Here is a 19528-nt window from a genome sequence, read left to right on the forward strand (position 1 = left end):
AATAAAATTTTAAGCTAGCCACATTTAAGAAAAGCATACGCAATCTTGTTCATAAACTCACCCATAACTCCCTCTTTGATGGGTGTAATTTGGTAACTTTTTATTCGCTAAAACAGAACCGAAAAAGAACTATATTGAACTTGTAAATTTTGTGACAATGCAGAGATAGAACCAAAATATAGACCAAGAACAACACTTACTAAACACAATGTTCTTATTCATAAAGAAGGTACAAATAAAGAAAATTATATGTTGATGCAATATACATATTAATTGTCCTCGTACTACCAAATAGACACCAATGCAATGCATAGACAGCTTCATAATTGGACAGTTTGATTGATTTCAGAGAAATCTCAGACTGTGTTTGAGAGACTAGGATCTGGAACGTTTCTGTCGTAATATCACTCGTACACAAGTTCTGATCATAACCATAAACTTCATGCTGCATCAACCCGGAGTTACCCATACTAGACATGTTCTGATCACAACCATAAAACTGCATCTGCATCAACTGATCCAGCCCATAGTTTGCAGAGAAAATAAAAGAGAAGTACCTGGTGTTTGGAGATTTCCATATCCTTGATCCTTGTAACCATTGTCATAAAATAGAAGCAGTCAACAACAAGCAAGAGGCTCTAAACAAAGATAATCTCTCTCTCCCATCCCATCCCCACCAAACATATGAATCTGGAAGTAAACAAGTAAGCAGGAGCAGCTATGTGACGTGAGTGATTCATTACATAACCATTGACACATGAGAAAAGTTTGATTCCAAGACGTGTATATGTCTTACAGCTAGATGTAACAACATGTTGGTGATAGTATCCAGGCTGTGGAACAGAGGCAATCTGAATGCCACCAGTCTTGTCCCAAGAAACATGAGCATTACATTTATACTTCAAATACCAATTGAGGCCAGAAGCAATCTCAACTCCAGTTGTGCCTTTAATCCTGAAATCCAAGTTAGAAATAAACAAAGCTTGGAAGAGAATAGTCTCTGGTAGCTACTCCCACCACAAACATCCTATTGAAACAAAAAAAAACAATCACTACTGTAAAATCTAACTCTAGCACAACAGGGTTAAAGGCAAAAGAGGAAGAACCTTTGAGATAATTCTGAAATCAAAGCTACGAAATTGTGTGGGAAGCAGTCTTTGCAATAGACCCTTAGCTGCTGATTTTTATACAGACAGAATTGGTCTTAGAGAATCTAAACGGTCAAGCAGACTCTCGATAGTAGGATGTTGCTTTGACAAAGATTGAGAGTGAAAAGAAAGAACCAACAACACAAACAACACCAATTTGATCATGCAAATCATGTTGATACTCTTCCAAGATGCATCCTATATAAACACCAATAAGGCCGTTTCTATATAACCTACAATTATCTAGTTTATTGACTAACAAGATGCATCCAGATATAAGTTACAGAAACGATCCAACACACACACAAAAAAACATTATCATCGGATACTACTAATTTCACCGGAGATTTGCATATATAACAGGAGGGAGAACTAAAAGTCTAAAAGCGAGAGTCTCGTGGATGGTACCTGACCGGGAGCGTAAGCTTGAGCAAGAGCAGCAGTGGAGGGATCACGGTGGAGGTAGTGAGATCAAAGCCTGCTTTTTATAGTGTTGGCCTCTCTGCTCTTCTCGTAACTTTCAATTCCAATCTCCAACGATTCCAACCAATTCAATTGATGAGACCAGAGTCTATCATCAATCTCCTCCGATTAAGAGATTCGCGACAGAGAGCGAGAGAAAGAGAGAGGAAGGGAAGAACACAATCGGGAAAAAAAAAATGGTTCTCAATAAAACTCTTCATCCAACCATGCGCTGACACCTCACAGCTTCTTATATTAAATCGAGTATACTAAATAAGAGGAGCTCTTCTTCTTTTATTTTTTTTCTGATTTATTTTCTTCCTACTTTTCCACTAAAACCTCTCTTAAAAGCCCCCGTTGGGGATAACCTTAGTGGCTCCATTGAGTTTATATATTAAATTTAAATACTGCTTTTCTTCCTTGAAGAATATTCAAAACATTTTAATACATTTTTGGAGAGGAAAATAGAATTTTGTTGTGTTGTGTGTGTGATTATTATAGGTGCTCTTTCGAACGTGGCACTTGCTAGTTCGATGCTAACGATTTTGGGTAAGATTGTGTCTTCTCTTTCTTAAAGAAAAAGATAGTCTTCGTTGAAACATAATGTGCTCTAAACCTTTGATTGTTGTCTTTTTCCTTAAAAATCATTTAAAAAAATAATGATTTCTTTATCCATTTTCTCGATTTTACTTTCGTATTGTTAATGTTTTCGTGCTCTACTTAAATCACAAAGTCTATATGTTTTGTACACCAAAGGACAATTATTGAAAGTTGAATTTGAGAGAAATATAATTATTTGGATATTTAAGGCAATAAGATATTTAATATTTAATGGTGGCGTATGATTTTGTTTTCTTGCAGAAATTTCTTACAACAAAAAAATTACTAAAACATTTAAATATTTTAATTAAAAAGAAAACAGAAATTGATTATAGAGATATTTAGGAATAATAAGTTATTGCAATTTTGGTGTATATCAATTGAGATTTATTGTCAAAATTTACCAAAATTTTTTTATATTTTGTCAAAATTCTAAAAAATTAACTATGTAAATAAGTATCATTTAATGCCCTTTTTCTATGTCATTTTCAAAAATACCCTTTCATATTATCTATTTTCAAAAATACTCTTTTTAATATATAAAATAAAAAATTATAAATCCTAAACCTCAAATACGCTTAAAAATTATACCCTAAATGTAAATTGGGAACCCATACCTAAAAAGTAAATTCTAAAAATTAATTTAACATAGTATAATTGTGTAAAAGATGGTAAAAATAAAATTGTTCAAAAAAACATTTAAAAAAAAAGTATATCAAAAAAAACATTTCTAACAATTCTCAAAAAAGAAATATCTCTATATTCCACTATTCCTCGAAAGTCTGACACTTACCGACACTTGTTTAACTACTGAATATCGAAACATATTGATATAAATTATAGTAATTATTACGTTTTCTTGAATATTAGTAATATCAAAATGTGTGAAATGGTATACTACTTTTTATAAACTTATATTCTTCGAACTTTTTATTTTCTAGTAATGAAAGAGATGTGGTCATCGCCTTATTCGGAAAATTATTCTATGACTTTATTGAAAAAGTACGTTATATTCAGTTAACATAAATTGGACACATGATTTTCCTATGGCCAAGTATTTATTTTTGCTTTAACAAAAAAAAAAGTATTTATTTTTGATAAGAAAGTATGATATTTATTACGTGTCGGATCTTTGGCGTACAAATTATTTATCAGTTGTTGAAAGAAATCAAAATGGAAATACGCACTTAGAAAAATATTCATCATGAAGGACGAACCTATAAATCGAGATGCCAACCCCTTCTACTTTTTTCTTCTTCTTAGTCAATGATATCAAAGAATCACAACAATCTTACATCTGTGTGGACAAAAAGAAAAATTGTATTTTAACAATTAATTTATATCCAACGAAAAAATATACCTTTCCTCAAATCTAATAATACTAAGCGGTTATTAAAATAGCTTATTAACAGCTTTGAAGATGGTTAGTTCAAAAAAAAAAAAAAACAGCTTTGAAGATGGTAATTTGATTTAGCTTACTATTTGAGCTTATTAAAATACTGAATTTATGAATTAATAAAAAATTAATTGGTCTATCTTCTTTTGTCAATAATATGAACTAATTTAGACAATAGGAGCAAATGTGTAAAGACATTATAAAAATGTTAAGGGATTTCTTCGGTAGTAAAAGTTTCAAAGTTTTTTGAGCTTATATTTCAATCAGACCAAACAAAATGAGGACATAAAGTTGTAACTTACAATGTTGTCAAAACAATACGTTGTTTCCTTTTTGCATGTTCTATTAAAGACCATGCATTATTAAGGTTAAAAACTTTTGCATGTTCCTCAAAGCAAAGACTCCAAAAGTTCGAGATGGTAATGGATATCTGCAAAGCTCTTCAAATTCATCAACCTCGAGCACATGTTTAATATATATATATATATATATATATATATATATATATATATATATATATATATATATATACTTTTGTATGTCTTATCCTTGTCCATTGATGAATTGTGAATCTAAAACAATTAATCGATGCAAAGGTAACATTTCAGAAAGATAATTTGTTTGATAGTAAAAAAGATTCAAAAAGCTCGAGGGCCTCTGGTACATTACATATCTCTGCAAAAGCATTAATTGAATGCTCATAATCATATGCAAATGTTGTAGTAAAGTGAAGCATTCGCTTACAATGCTATGCCATCGATGCAACGTAAGGGCAAATTATCCATTAGGTCATCTGCTTGTTTAGGTATTCTTCGTTCCAAAACTTTTGGATCTTTGTAAATAAAGCAAACAGTAAAACATGCATGGTATTCATTCAAAACAAAGCAAATCAAAATACATAGTATCTATTTTAAACAGTCATGATCATCCACTTCGGTATTCTTATATATCGTACTGTCTTAAATAATAATATTTATTTTATTTTATGTAACTTTAAAATACATAGAATTTTTGAGAAAATAGAGTAAAAAACTACAAGAACATTTATTAATTGGAAAATATAACTATATCTTATGTCTTTTTTTTTTTTTGGTAAGACACTATATCTTATGTCTTAAACCAACCAAAAAAAACAAAAATTGACCTTTTCCTTTTATCCTTTTTAGGTGATTTCGCAATGTTTTACTAGTTTGTTATATGAATCAATTAGGAAAACGTCTCTCTTTAGCGGCAGCGTTTGCGGATTTTGACATTTTGTCTTAAATATTTTACATTTGCCATTTTTTATATTTAAAAACACAACTTTACACTTTATATATTTTCCATCTTTTCAGGGTTTAGTGTTTTAAGTATATAGATATTAATCACAAATGCATAGTTTTTAAAGTGAGCAAAAATGACAAATCTAAAATATTTGAAGCAAAATGACAATTCCCGAATATTTGAGTGACAAAATTACAAAATCAAAAACAATTCCTTGTTATATTGATTAAAATGTTTTTTTTGAAATTTTATGGTATTCGGCTAGATGTTCTGAACTTTTTTCGGATATCCGATCCATATTATCTAATTTTTTCATGAACGAAGCAAATCAAAACTTAGTTATCCGTTAGATATACATATATAGCAGAACACTAATATTGAAATTTTCTGAAATATCAACTAAAATGTTCATGCATTAGTTTTTCTAGACATTATTGTTAATAAACTGTGAATGCTTTAATTTGTTTCTTCAAGACAACTGTGAATATGCAAATTTACGCACACTGACACACACACACACAACACTAGCATAAAGAAGTGTAGTTACATTGTTGACAAAAGATAGTGTAGATAGATTCTAGAGCATCTTCGGTCGGCACATATGTCCCACCATAATATTGGTTAACTACCCCGATTTGCAATTATTTGTCTTTCTCTCAGTTTACATGTAAACTTACACAATGTTCTTCACTTGTAGTAATAATGTAGAAAGGTATAACTCCGTAGAGCTTATTGTATTCACGATTCAGATATATATAGTACAGTGGTTGGATAGAGCCAAATATACAAGAGATATATATCAAAGAGATCTAAATATATCGTATGAAGATTTATGTATATCTTCATCTAACACTCCCCCTCAGACTAAGCGGCGGTTGTCAGACGCTGAGGCTGTGTCCGAAGTCAAGAAACAGTGGAGAAGAGAGCCCTTTGGTAAAAATATCAGCAAACTGCCTTGCAGAAGGGACATGAAACACACGGACATGACCAAGAGCCACTTTCTCTCGAACAAAATGTATATCAATCTCCACATGCTTAGTTCTCTGATGCTGAACAGGATTGGACGATAAATAGATGGCGGAGACATTATCACAGTAGACATAAATCTTCATACGATATATTTAGATCTCTTTGATATATATCTCTTGTATATTTGGCCCTATCCAACCACTGTACTATATATATCTGAATCGTGAATACAATGAGCTCTACGGAGTTATACCTTTCTACATGGTATCAGACGCTTAAAAATTAGCCACCAAGCTAAAGCGATCGATCCTCTCCACTCTCTAATCTTTCTCATCTCTTTCTTTCTTCTCTTCTTTCTATCGTCATGACAACTCCTCTTTCTCCCAATGAAAAACCCTTCTCTATTTCTCAAATCAAAGTGTACATTCCTATCACGCTTGATATGAACAAACTAAACTACCAAGCATGGCGTGAGCTCTTTGAGACTCATTGCACATGTTTCGGTGTTCTTGGTCACATCGACGGCACCTCGTCCTCAACACCCAAGACTGCCAAAACCTGGACCGAACATGATGGATTGGTCAAGATGTGGATCTATGGTACCATATCCGAATCAATACTCGATACGGTTCTTACCACTAAGGCGACGGCTCGCGATCTCGGGCTCACGATCGAAAGCCTCTTCCGGGACAACAAGGCGGCAAGAGCTCTTGAACTAGAGAGTGAGCTTCGAACCATCGTGATCGGTGACCTCACCGTTCATGCCTATTGCCAGAAGCTCAAATCAATCTCCGATCTCTTGGCCAACCTTGACTCTCCTGTTACGGATCAAGCTCTCGTCCTCCATCTCCTCAATGGCCTCTCTGACAAGTTTGATAACATCATTAATGTTATCAAACACAAAACCCCTTTCCCTGGTTTTCTCGAGGCACGTTCGATGTTGACAATGGAAGAAAAACGCCTCTCCAAACAGATCTCACCCACCTCCATCACCACCTCCTCTGCGCCTGCTCTGCTCTACACGACTTCCGATCCACAACAACAGTCTCTCTCCTCCACCAATAACAACACCGGCGGTTTTAACACCAACAACGGCGGATCTCACAACAACAACTCCGGCGGATCTCACAACAACAACTCCGGCGGCTACTACACTAACAATCGCGGCCGTGGTCGTGGACGTAGCCGTGGTCGCGGTCGCGGTCGTTTCGGGAACAACTGGCAACAGTCGTATTTCTCTCCACCGTGGCATTTCGGCAACTCTCCGTGGACGCAGTCGTACTTCTCTTCTCCCTCTCCACTGGTCTATCCTTCTTCCCCACAACTAATGGGCTCAAATCCACACTATCAGGCCCAACAACAAAGATTTGCCCAACCAGGCCTCATTGGTCCTCCTCCTACCAGGCCCCCTCACGAGGCTCATTTAGCTCACGATCAGTCCTCATTCTCGCCGTACCTACCCGCCAACATCACTCAAGCCTTTAACACCATGTCACTTGCTGATCCTTACAACTCTCCTTGGATCATGGATTCCGGCGCAACAAATCACATAACGTCTCACCCAGGTACTCTACGTTCTACATTTAATTCGAGTATCTTACCTTCAATTACTGTTAGAAACGGATCCTTAGCTCCTGTCACAAACATTGGTCATGGCATTGTTCCTTCTTCTTCCCGCTCTGATACCATGTAGAAAGGTATAACTCCGTAGAGCTTATTGTATTCACGATTCAGATATATATAGTACAGTGGTTGGATAGAACCAAATATACAAGAGATATATATCAAAAAGATCTAAATATATCGTATGAAGATTTATGTATATCTTCATCTAACAAATAAGGGTCCAAGAAACAATGACTCCACACCAATGTAATGGTTCCTTACATATTTTGTAACCAAAAAGAGGGGACTCAGAAGAAGAAAAGTACAACTCAAGGGTATCTTAAAAAATATAGCGTTTTTCTAGTCTTCTTTTAAACACACCATTGAATGATCTAGAAATTTTAGAAAGCTTAGCTTTCCTCGATCAGTTGCAGTAAAATTTATTTACATTTAAGAAATGTCTTCTAAGCAAATATGAAAGTAATATCATATAATTTTAACGTTGACACGATGTAATATTAAAATTAATAAAAAAATATATCTGTTGACAAAAAAAAAAAAAAAAATTCGTATATATGCTGACCGTGAAACATATTTGTGAAAGTAATAACTAATAAACAAGTAACTTCTAGTTCTTTTTCAAAGATAATGACTTCTTTCATTTTTTGGTGCAAAGTTTCAAAGATTTACTAGCTTATCGTTTTTGCTCTCGTTCCTTCAAGAATTATAGTGCATTTGACAACATTTTGTTTTAGTTTCCACTATCTATGGTTAAATTACTTTATCTATATTTTCCGTACGAATATGAGTAAGAACAAAATATCAAGAGGAGACAAAAGATAGTGACACGTCATTCATATTTTTTAAACGATGCTGACACAAAATACACAAACGTAAGTTTAAATTAGATCATTGGCTGAAACTTAAGTAGTTTATATATTTTGACGGTTAATCTTAATGACTTAAATTTAAGATTGACGTAGTGGAAGATTTAAAAGGTAAAATAGCGATACGTTGATTTTGAAAATATCGGAAAACTAAGATAAATCGCAAAATTCTTAGTTAATAAGAAATTTAACATAGATCCATCCTCATCAAAATAGGATATGTAATAAATAACATTTTATTTCTACGTTGCATCAAAATTATATTTCTGACCCATGAAAAAGACTCAGCAGTGCTAGTGTTAATCGGCGATAAGCTCATTCAAAGTATGATACTTTCGTTTAACAATGTATATAATTGGGCTGCAGTATCAAAAGAAAAAAAAAAAGAAAAAAAAAAGCATGATAGTAAATGATGTGATATGATCAAGAATGTAGCTAGCGACCATACGAAAGAGGGTTTGGCTGTTGCCCACTTGGGCCTTTGTCACTTTCTTTCAGGCTCATGCAACAAATAATGACTAATTCAAACAGAAAAAGTAGCCACCAATACAATAACAAACTGAAATAATTAAATAACAAAAAAAAACAATCGATTTAAGTAGTCTTACCAAACCAATAGACTTCCATTATAGATGACCTTTGTGATACAAAACCATTCCGCACAGGCGTTCACCATTATGGTGAAAGTGCATCAGAGCTCTGAAGGTGATATGAGCTTGTGAAGTGTCTCAGAATGCTGATATGCTGACGTGGTAGGTGGGCTGACGTGGAAGAAGATTATGGAAGTCATGATAAGAAGCGTGAGAAGGAAGGAAGAAGAAGATCAAGATATACACGAAGATATTGAGGGTATATTTGATCGAGAGAGTTAAGAGAGAATATTTTTTAGGATAAGGAATATTTCCTTTTAGTTAGGGATTCACAAAGATCTAGGTTAGAGATCATTTGTGTAAGGTAGAGGCTAGCCGCAAAAAGAGTTAGCACTCGTGGGGAAAAGTTTGTGAGTTTTTGTAAACCTTCAAGCAATCGAAAAAAGGCTTTGAAGGTGAGTGTGTTCATTTTACTCTTTTAGATCTACACAGGGTGTTGTGATAGATAGACAAGAGAGTAGGCTTAGATTCATAACTTGTAAAAGAGAGTTTTTATAAGTTTGAATAAAAGCGTTTGCTTGGCGCGTTCCAAGCGGTTTAAGTGATTTGTTGTCCTCTATACCTTTACATATGGCACTATCTATCACCAATGGTGCTCAACACACACGAACCATAGATGATAGATGTAGTATGTGTTTCATGAAGATACCGCAAATAATATGTGATGCTCACATATCTTTCCTCTTCGGTGTGTTGTCTGCAAAAACTAACAACTTATCTTATATAAAATAAGAACCACCGATGATATATATCACTTCATTTTTGGAAATTCTTCTCCATAAATGATTTTCGGTTGTAGAACAAATAAAAGGGAAAAACTCTTATTCCTCCCTTTTGCTCTCCCTAATCTTCAACATTTTGTCTCCAAATTAAATAAAATTTAATTTTAATAATATTTTTATTTTTATTTTATATTATTATATATGGTTTCTAAATTTGATTGTGATATATATACGAGTTAGGTAAGAACGCATAGATGCGGGAAATTTTATGAAGTCGAATAAAATCAAATCCTCGTACAGTACAAATATTCCATGAAGATTAGAGAATTTATCGACTGTTGAGGTAGACTTCTGTGTTTTTATTTTGTCAACAGCTAGAACCTAGAATGTGTGATTGTCATCATAAATAAATACATGTAGTGGTTACCAGTATACATTCATGTACCGACTTGTCACAACTCATCAAAAAAAAAAAAAAATTCGATCATCCTTTTAGCTTTATGTGTCGTCAGGTACTTAGATATACATATATACACCGTGGACAACATGGTTAAAACCCTGGGCCCCTGGCTCCCCAAAACTGTAATAATTGAAAGAAAATTATGCATTTAATACTCTATTCTTTATAATCTAAGCTAATGAAAAAAACACGTTTCATACCTCGAAAAATAAAGCAAAGAAAAAAAAACAAAACATGAACCAATTATTGCATACAAATGCAACTTTAGAGGCATATTTATATAATGTTATTTCATTCGACAGCAAAGCAAACATGAACCAATTATTATAGATTATAAGCTTTCTTTTTGTCGCGGAAGTGTCTAGTTCTAATCCAGTTGAATACTTGCATCACAGGGTGCCTACGACATTGGTCCGAATGTAATACTTTAGGCTACGAGATCATATCTTTACGTAATTTTTATTAAAATAATTTGTTCAGCTAGAAAGTTCTTACGAGAAACTTCTATAAATTTTTATGGTACTTCATTAAAGATAAATTAATTTGGATACTGAAATATTCTGTAAAGGTTGGTTTTATTCATTCTCATAAGTGTTGTATTTATACATACAAAGTATTCCTTTTCCGATAGGATCGTATCTAACTAAGAATATTGACATGTATATTCATATATCCTAATATCCCCCTTTAAGTTGGTGCGTCAAAATCTCGAACATCGAACTTTTTTTTTCTTTTTTTTTTTGAATGAATGTTAAATTATATTCAACCCAAAAAAAGTCTTTGGTACACTATATGCATCCTTATACTGAAAGTGTGATCAATGTAAACCATAGAAAAGGAAATGAAACTTAGAATCTAGTAGCCAGCCAAACATGCAGAGCATTAGCATGCTTGGGGGAAGAGAGCCGCTGGATGGAGAGGAGCTTGTTACGCATAAGTCGGTCGAGGAACTGAACCATGTGATCAGAAGAAGTCGGATGTTCTCCATGACGACGCCGATTTCGCTCCAGCCAAACTGTGTGGAGAGTTCCTTGGAAAACAAGACGTAGAATGAAGAGAGCTGGCCCAGTAATTGTAGTTGACGATAACAGGGTAAGAAGCTGTGAGAAACTAGCCGAGTGGTGACTTTCTGACAGCTTACGAGATAAATCAGCCCAAACCCATGAAGTGTAGGAGCAGGTAAAGAAGAGGTGCTCTAGCGTCTCCATGGGCGCCTGACAAAAAACGCAAGCTGTATCAACCCCTCTGTTCCAAGTCGCCAGACGGTCACCCGTCATTAATCGATTTTTTGCAGCTAACCAAAGTATGAATGAGTGCTTCGGAATAGAACCAGAGAACCAAATACCCCGATACCAGTTCACTGTTTGCCGAGGGTGACGTAGTTGCTGCCAAGTGTCGGAGGAGGAAAATCGAGGCTTGTACTGCAAGTTAGATTGGCGCCAGAGGGAGACATCCTTTCCTTGAGATAGTCCTCTATCTCTAAGATTGGTTATCTCGAGTTCGACCTTGTTCAAAAGGTCCAAATGATGGCGACGGTGACGGTGAGTAGAAACCACCAAACCAACAGTAGCTGAGGAAGGGATACCCATCGCGATAAAGCCTCTTGAGCCAAGAAGATCAAATAACCGCCCAAGAGGGCACCAATGATCAAACCAAAACGAAGTTTGCAATCCACTACAGACCTCCATCATGTGAAAACTTTTAGCCTGTGACCGATACTTAAGGAGTTTCCTCCACATCCAAGAACCCATGCTTGTTGTGTCAGGGTCTGACCAAAAAGAAGCAGAGAGCAGAAGTTCCCGTTGAACCCAATTTATCCAAAGAGATGATGAGCCAGAAACTAAGCGCCATATTAACTTAAAACAGCTAACTTTATTCGCTTCAGCTAGTGACCTCAAGCCTAAACCACCTTCAACCTTTGGCAAGCAAACATCAGACCAAGCCAACTTATTCTTCTTACTCGATAGCTCTTGGCCAGACTAGAGGAACGCAGCACAGATGCGCTCTATCTCCTTAACACAAGCACTGGGAAGACGAAACGCGGAAATCCAAAAATTAGTGAGGCTAGCTATTACAGAGCTGAGAAGTTGCAGCCTCCCTGCAAACGACAAGAAGCGGTGCTTCCAGGAGCTGATGCGTTGCCGTATCTTTTCAATTAGAGGAGTGCAGTCCGCTGGCGTCATCATCCGAGTGAGTAAGGGCAAGCCTAAGTAACGCACTGGGAGAGATGCGCTTTCAAACGGGAAGTGAGCTAGAAGAGTGTCACGCATGGAGCTAGAAACGCCTGCCAGATAAATGGTGGACTTCTCAAGACTAATACTCAGACCAGATATGGCTTCAAACTCTTTAAAGACCGCTAGAAGACCCTCTAAAGATGATTGCTTACCGTCAGAGAACACCATAATATCATCAGCAAAACAAAGGTGGGTGAGTTGCATAGAGGAACAACGAGGATGATAGCCTAAAAGCCGCGAAGCCGCAGCACGATCAAGGAGAGCAGACAAAACATTCATACACATCACAAAAAGGTAAGGGGATAGAGAGCAACCTTGACGTAATCCCCTCTTGCTCTGGAAATAACCAGCTAATTCCCCATTGATTTGAACTGAAAAAGATGTTGTGGTGATACATAGGGTGATCCAGTGAATGAATTTGTCCGGGATGTTCAGAGCCTTGAGAATATTCAGCAAGAAAGGCCATTGAACAGAGTCAAAGGCCTTGGGTATGTCAATTTTCAAGGCACAACGTGAGGATATCGTCTCTTTATGATACTCCTTAACAAGCTCTGTGGCAAGAAGCAGATTTTCCATTAAAAGTCGATCCTTGATGAACGCTGATTGATTTGGGGCAATAAAATCCGGCAAAAAGGCCTTGAGCCGATTCGCCAAAATCTTGGAAATGAGCTTATAGAGCACATTACAGCAAGAGATCGGGCGGTAATCTTTCATCTCCCGAGCATCTGTTTTCTTTGGTATAAGTGCGAGGATGGTTGAATTTAACCCTTTTGGGAGAAAACCAAAAGCGAAAAAAGACTACACCGCGTGAGTGAGATCAGCTCTAACTACCGACCAACCATGTTTAAAGAACTCAACCGTATAACCGTCTGGTCCTGGTGACTTGTTAGAGGGCATAGAAAACAGAACACCGAACACCGAACTTGCACAACAAACTATCAAATAAGGGACGTGGTAACGCCTTGGTAAAGATATCGGCAACCTGATCGTGAGTAGAACTGTGAGTAGTGGTAATAAGACCATCCTGAACAGCATCGCGAACCTGATGGCAGTCGGACTCAATATGCTTGGTCTTTTCATGGAAGACAGGATTAGCAGCGATATGAATAGCGGCTTGACTGTCACAGTAAAACGGTATTGGATGGGGATGAGTAAAACCAAATGTATGTAATAAGCCCTTCAACCATTTAACCTCCTTAAGTGTATAAGCCATAGCACGGTATTCTGCCTCAGCCGACAAACTCGAAACCGTGTCTTGCTTTTTAGTCTTCCAGGAAATAGGCGAATCCCCAAGATAACAAACATTGCCAGAAAGCGAACGGCGTGTGCGAGGACAGGCACCATGATCGGAGTCACAATAAGCCGTTAGGGTGAGATCACTGTCACGTCGAAGAAGAACACCTTGTGTAGGAGAGCCCTTAAGATATCAAACTACCCGAAGTGCGGCTTCCCAATGAGGAACAAGAGGAGACTGCATAAATTGAGAGAGAATGTGAACAATATAGGTAAGGTCAAGTCGAGTGATATTGAGGTAGATAAGACTACCGACTAAGCGACGATAAGCAGCCGGATTCGAGCAGGCTGGACCAGTGACAGAACCAAGCTTATGATTGACTTCCACAGGAACAAGGGACAGCTTAGCATTCAAGAGACCAGCCTCTTTGACAATGTCAAGAATGTACTTACGCTGAGATAAGAAAATACCGTCAGGACCACGAGCAACCTCGATACCCAAGAAGTATTTGAGCTTGTCCAAATCCTTCATCTTAAAGCACTTGTGGAGATAGTCCTTGGGCGATTGATCGCGGAGAGATCGTTGCCAACAACAACAAAATCGTCCACATAAACAAGAATGTGAAGAATAAGACCATATTGAATAAACGAAAAAAGTGAGTAGTCCTGATATCACTGCTTGAAGCCAAACTGTTTGAGAGTAAAGGAGAGCTTGGCGAACCAACAGCGCGGAGCCTGACGAAGACCGTACAAGGACTTGCGTAGACGACACACTTTGTTAGGATCAGAGGATTGAAAACCAGGAGGTAACCTCATATAGACCTCCTCATGAAGATCACCATGTAGAAAGGCATTGTGAACATCTAGTTGATGCACCTCCCAATCCTTAGCAGCAGCAACAGCAAGCAGATAACGAACAGTAGTCATCTTAGCGACAGGCGCAAACGTGTCCTTAAAATTGATACCTTCCTTCTGATGGTTGCACAAGGCAACGAGGCGAGCCTTGTGTCGCTCCAAAGTACCATCAGAATTAAATTTTAACTTATAGACCCACTTACAACCAATAGCAGTTTTGCCAGGAGGGAGATCCGTGATATCCCAAGTATGATTAGCCTCAAGTGCCTCAATCTCAAGTCGCATAGCAGTACACCACTCCTTGATAAGAAGAGCGTCTTTGAAATGTTTCGGCTTAGGACTATCAAGAATGGAGGCCATAAACGCAATATGGTTCGCTGTAAAACCAGAGTCAGATAAACACTGAGTGATAGGATAAAGAATCTTACCAAAAACCGTAGACGAGGACGGAGATGGAGGCGGTGATGGAGCTTGGGAGTGAGAAGAGTGTATATTTTCGACAACATAATCTTTAAGCAGAACAGAGGGTTCCTTCTGCCGGTGTCCCTTACCTAATAATTCGGGTAATCCAGGAGATAAGGAGGTACTCTCAGTAGGAGATGGTTCAACCGAGGGTCGAGGAGAAAGCGGTGGAGTTACCGGAGATGAGGGTTCAACCAACGGTGATCGAGGAACAGGGACGAGAGTAGGCAAATCATCAAGTACAACCGGAGGAGATGAGCCAGTTACCGGCAGAGATAAGGCAGTCACAGGCGGAGGAAGCCAGTCATCATCAGCCGAAGAACCAGAAGATGGTGGTGCGGGTGACACGACAATCTGGTTTTTGAGAAATGGGAAGACATTTTCTTGAAAATGAACATCTCGACTAATCAAAAACTGTTCTTTTTCGAGATCATAGAGACGCCACCCTTTCTTGCCGAAGGGGTAACCGACGAAAACACATTTACGACTGCGCGGACCAAACTTGTCTTTATCTCGAGCCCGATGATGAGCGTAGCATAAACAGCCAAACATGCGTAGCATATCATAGGAAGGACGTTTGCCAAACAAAACCTCATATGGAGATTTTCCATTGAGTACCGGTGTAGGAGTGCGATTAATCAGATGAGTGGCCGTAAGTATGCTTTCACCCCAAAACTTAACAGGGAGATGACTGTGAAATAAACAAGCACGAGCGACATTAAGTATATGGCGGTGCTTACGTTCCACACGGCCGTTTTGTTGTGGAGTATCAACACAACTTGTCTGATGGACAATTCCATTGTCCTGAAAGAAGGATGTAAGGCACATAAATTCAGTACCATTGTCACTCCGAATGGTCTTGACTTGTTTGCCAAATTGTTTCTCGGTCATGACACAAAAATTACGTAGCAAGCGTGAAACTTCAGATTTTTCAGACATGACAAACGTCCATACCGAGCGAGAGTAATCATCAACAACAGTAAGAAAATAAACAGCACCACATGTAGAAGGAGTGTGGTAAGGACCCCAGACGTCGCAATGAATAAGGGAAAAACAATCCAATGTTTTATTAGAACTTTCATGAAAAACTTCGCGAGTTTGTTTGGCCGGGAAGCAAGTATCACAACTTTTAATATCATTAAGACTAGAAGAAGAAGAATCACACTCTGGTAAAGAAAGCAAAACACTTGCAGACGGGTGTCCTAGTCTACGATGCCACAGAGCTCCATTAGACGCCATATCCTTTGTAACTCTGTTAACTTGTGCAGCAAGGATCCCGGTAAAATAATACACTCCCTCACGCTCCTCACCGCTCCCAATCAAAGTCCTCGTAAAACGGTCCTGCAAGAAACACAAGGCATCAGTAAAGATGGCAATACAACCGGTCTGTTTCAAGAGCTTAGAGACAGAGATGAGAGTGCAGTCAAAATTAGGCACATACAACACATCCGAAAGTATATATTTGTCGTTCAAAGCTAAGGAACCACGACGAGTGGCACGCAAGCCCCGACCATCAGGAAACATAACCGCAGAAGGTATAATGTCAACAACGTCAGTTAACAAAGAGCAATCACCAGTCATGTGATGAGAAGCTCTAGTATCAATAATAACATCATTAAGATGAGTATTACCGGACAGTTTTTCAGAAGTGGTGTTGGGTCGTTGACTTTGAAGAAGTGTGATTAGTTGAGCGATTTGATCATCTTTGCCATTGCTTGAAACATCGTTAAGACGAGCACTATTGACTCGACCACGTCCACGACCTCTCGCCGGGCGACCTCCACGTTGAACAGGAAGAGAAGAGGACTCATGACCAGATGTGTCTCTAGTATCAGAAGGAGTACGAGACACATGATTGTCAGTGTACCAATCGGGGTAGCCATGAAGGAGAAATCACTCCGACTTCTCATGACCCTGTCGACGACAATGAGTGCAGTGAAGAGTGGAGCGGTCACGAAAACGAGTGGTGACAGCAGCATCTTGAGGAGAATCGGGTTTGACATGAAACCCAACAGCTTCAGGCTTGGTAGTGTCCTTCAAACGGGCAACATTCAGATTTTGTTCTTCACGAACAACACGAGCATAGGCCTGGTTGAGAGACGGTAAGGGATCGCAATCCGAAATCGCAGAGCGAATGTTGCTGAAACGAGGCAGATCGAGACCAAACAAAAATTGATGAACTCGATCATCTTCGCGTTCTTTTGTGATATCAGTAGCAGCTTCACAACGACAAGCGCGAGTGGTTTGGTAATTCTGTAGCTCTTCCCACAGCTTCGTCAACCGGCCATAGTACTCTACTCTAAAACAGAGTGACCATCTTGCTTACACATCGCAATTTCATCTTTCAAAACCTGCTTTCGAACTCCATTACCAATGGAGAAACGCACACGAAGATTTTCCCAAAGAGAGGCAGCATCGGATACAAAGGAGACAGTAGAACGGATCGGAGGATCGATTGACGTTCGTATCCACCCAATAATCATAGAGTTGGCGGCGAGCCAAAGGCTCAGTTCAGGATCTGACGACGGCTTTGGAATAGTACCATCGATAAAGCCAAGTTTTTGCTTGGCTTGAAGAGAGTTTCGAAGCTCAGTGGCCCATTCCGGATAGTTATCTTCACGTAGAATAACATAGGATATGAGAGAACCCGGATTGTCAAAGGCACTGAGCGAATAAGGAGTCGGAGAACTGGTGACCAGTGTACCGGTGGAGGTAGACGTAAGCTGACCCGAGGAGGCAGATTCAAAAGACATCTTAGAGAAGAAAGAGAGAGAGGGTAAAACGGAAGAAAGAGATGCGGCGGCTGAACACAGCGGCGGCTAGAAATAAAATAAAGAGAAAGAAGAACAAGCGGCGGCGGTAGCAAAAAAAAATTGCGACGACGGCAGCTGTTTAGGTAAAAGTGGTTAGCTCTGATACCATGAAATATTCTGTAAAGGTTGGTTTTATTCATTCTCATAAGTGTTGTATTTATGCATACAAAGTATTCCTTTTCCGATAAGATCGTATCTAACTAAGAATATTGACATGTATATTCATATATCCTAATAGATACCATTCTCCAAAATTACCAATTAGTTTTAAGGTGAATTGTCTTTATCTTTTCTCGTGTCTTTTTTTTTTATATTAATTGTATTAGAATGCACACTTAATCAAACTACGCAAATGACTAAAAAAAAACTAAGCAAATGACAAAATTTGAACACGATAATACAAGACCTAACACACTTGGAAGGAGGTACTAAGGTTGCTTGATGGCAAAGTCATAGACAAAACGAAAACTTTTCTCGTTGGATACACACTTCAGAACTTGATACACTCTATCTTGAGGGAGAAGAATAATCGACGTCATGGGGAACAACCATCGCCAAAGGAGAAGATTATCAAATTGATCGACAAAAATGTGAGGAATCGGTTGAGCACAATAGCCAATGGGGAGACAAGCATCCAAACTTGGTTTCTACAAGGCTACATTGAAAGAATTTTAAAATTTGGTTTTTCCTCTGTTTTAAACTGCTAAGACAAAGGCTGCACTAGCAATGTTAATACGTTTTTTTTCTTTTTTAATATAGTTTGACATTCGATTCCAAAAAGAATAAAATACCTAACACATAGAATGATAGAAAACTTAAAACGATCAAAACTGAATTCAAATGGTGTAATTAAATAACTTATAGTATAAACCCAAGTGTCTGAAATCGAGACTGGGCTTTATACTGGCTTGGGCCAACACAACGAAAATATCTACTTTCTCTCACGTGAATCATGTGATTTTCTTCACAAGATAAGCCTTGTGGTACTAGTTACTAGTTAGGTAGGAATTTTCATGCATTCGGTGTCTCTAAGTTAAGTAATTGGCCTCTAGCTACAATGTATCACATCATCCAACTTTTTATTAATTTTACTGAAATTTTTCAGTCTATAATCGATAAATTGTTTACAATGGAAAGGATTATACTTTATATTGTTAACATGCGTTAAGAATTATGCTAGCGTATATCTTACAGAAGGATGAGCTGTTGCGTGCGACTTACTAATTTCGTTTTGAAGTATTTTAACGACAAACAATTGGAAAACAAAATGTGGGCTTTCATGGCTCATTTGTGCATTGGACCTTTAGGCTCCTAATTTATTCATCATGTTTTACGATTTATCTTGTTTTCTGCATGCACATCTCATTTATTGATAAAATGATGGATGATGTATTTTTCAAGTGGCGTTAGTGTATTGATTTGTTATGTGTCACATTCCAAGTTGTTAGTGAACGACATTCGATGTTATCGTTAAGCCAAACCTTTGTCTGTTATACCCAAATCTAACGAACGCCCAAGGTTCTCCAATCATGTTTTCTTATATTAATAAATGTTACATTTTGTAGTTGTATGTTTACTACTTGGTCGTCTAGAGAACGGGATAGTAAACCTATAAGATACATTACTACTTTGGTTATATTGATTTTTCATAAAAGTCGTCGTATTTGGTTAGCTTTTGTTTGCACTAGTTCAACAGTTAGTTGCTTTACGAAGTTTGGTCGGTCCCAGTTTCCAGAATTAGCTGTAACAAGAAAAAAATAATACAAGTT

At 37.6% G+C, this 19528-nt stretch overlaps 2 protein-coding genes, 2 long non-coding RNA genes and 1 pseudogene across 6 annotated transcripts; 1 reads left to right on the forward strand and 4 right to left on the reverse strand.

The window, feature by feature from the left end:
* Positions 1 to 115: 115 nt before the first annotated feature.
* On the reverse strand, positions 116 to 1969 carry LOC104710329 (uncharacterized). 2 transcript variants are annotated; one of them, XR_015567413.1, is made up of 4 exons: positions 1557 to 1969; positions 797 to 954; positions 558 to 690; positions 116 to 481 (listed from the first exon to the last, which is right to left on the reverse strand). It is a non-coding gene; the product is annotated as an uncharacterized LOC104710329 (long non-coding RNA). The 2 variants fall into 2 exon arrangements; XR_002033462.2 differs by lacking the exon at positions 1557 to 1969 and adding an exon at positions 1107 to 1550.
* A 4131-nt stretch (positions 1970 to 6100) lies between these two features.
* On the reverse strand, positions 6101 to 6606 carry LOC147937668 (uncharacterized). Its single transcript, XR_015566323.1, has 2 exons — positions 6475 to 6606; positions 6101 to 6396 (listed from the first exon to the last, which is right to left on the reverse strand). It is a non-coding gene; the product is annotated as an uncharacterized LOC147937668 (long non-coding RNA).
* Positions 6203 to 9525, forward strand: LOC104710330 (uncharacterized). 2 transcript variants are annotated; one of them, XM_010426909.2, is made up of 2 exons: positions 6203 to 7403; positions 9087 to 9525. In XM_010426909.2, exons 1-2 carry the CDS (start codon positions 6203 to 6205, stop codon positions 9200 to 9202), a joined length of 1317 nt encoding a protein of 438 aa, XP_010425211.1. In that variant the 3' UTR covers positions 9203 to 9525. The 2 variants fall into 2 exon arrangements, with proteins under 2 accessions (XP_010425211.1, XP_087322158.1); XM_087466032.1 differs by having other exon boundaries at positions 8996 to 9210.
* A 1485-nt stretch (positions 9526 to 11010) lies between these two features.
* On the reverse strand, positions 11011 to 13110 carry LOC104714953 (uncharacterized). The gene is made up of 2 exons (XM_010432417.2): positions 12238 to 13110; positions 11011 to 12141 (listed from the first exon to the last, which is right to left on the reverse strand). Exons 1-2 carry the CDS (start codon positions 13108 to 13110, stop codon positions 11011 to 11013), a joined length of 2004 nt encoding a protein of 667 aa, XP_010430719.1.
* A 3142-nt stretch (positions 13111 to 16252) lies between these two features.
* Positions 16253 to 17429, reverse strand: LOC147937669 (uncharacterized; annotated as a pseudogene).
* Positions 17430 to 19528: the final 2099 nt, after the last annotated feature.

Source organism: Camelina sativa, chromosome 9 (genome assembly GCF_030686135.1).
Source record: "Camelina sativa cultivar CO46 ecotype springtype chromosome 9, ASM3068613v1".
Taxonomy (NCBI): domain Eukaryota; kingdom Viridiplantae; phylum Streptophyta; class Magnoliopsida; order Brassicales; family Brassicaceae; genus Camelina; species Camelina sativa.

What these genes read in the sequence shown, in the direction of transcription:
- LOC104714953 (XM_010432417.2), bottom strand. Translation starts at nt 13,110, where the DNA reads ATGAAAGATTACCGCCCGATCTCTTGCTGTAATGTGCTCTATAAGCTC. An exon ending in GGCTGCAACTTCTCAGCTCT is followed by an intron (nt 12,142 to 12,237) that starts GTAATAGCTAGC and finishes GCGTTCCTCTAG; the next exon opens with TCTGGCCAAGAGCTATCGAG.
- LOC104710330 (XM_010426909.2), top strand. Translation starts at nt 6,203, where the DNA reads ATGACAACTCCTCTTTCTCCCAATGAAAAACCCTTCTCTATTTCTCAA. An exon ending in TCACATAACGTCTCACCCAG is followed by an intron (nt 7,404 to 9,086) that starts GTACTCTACGTT and finishes CTGACGTGGTAG; the next exon opens with GTGGGCTGACGTGGAAGAAG.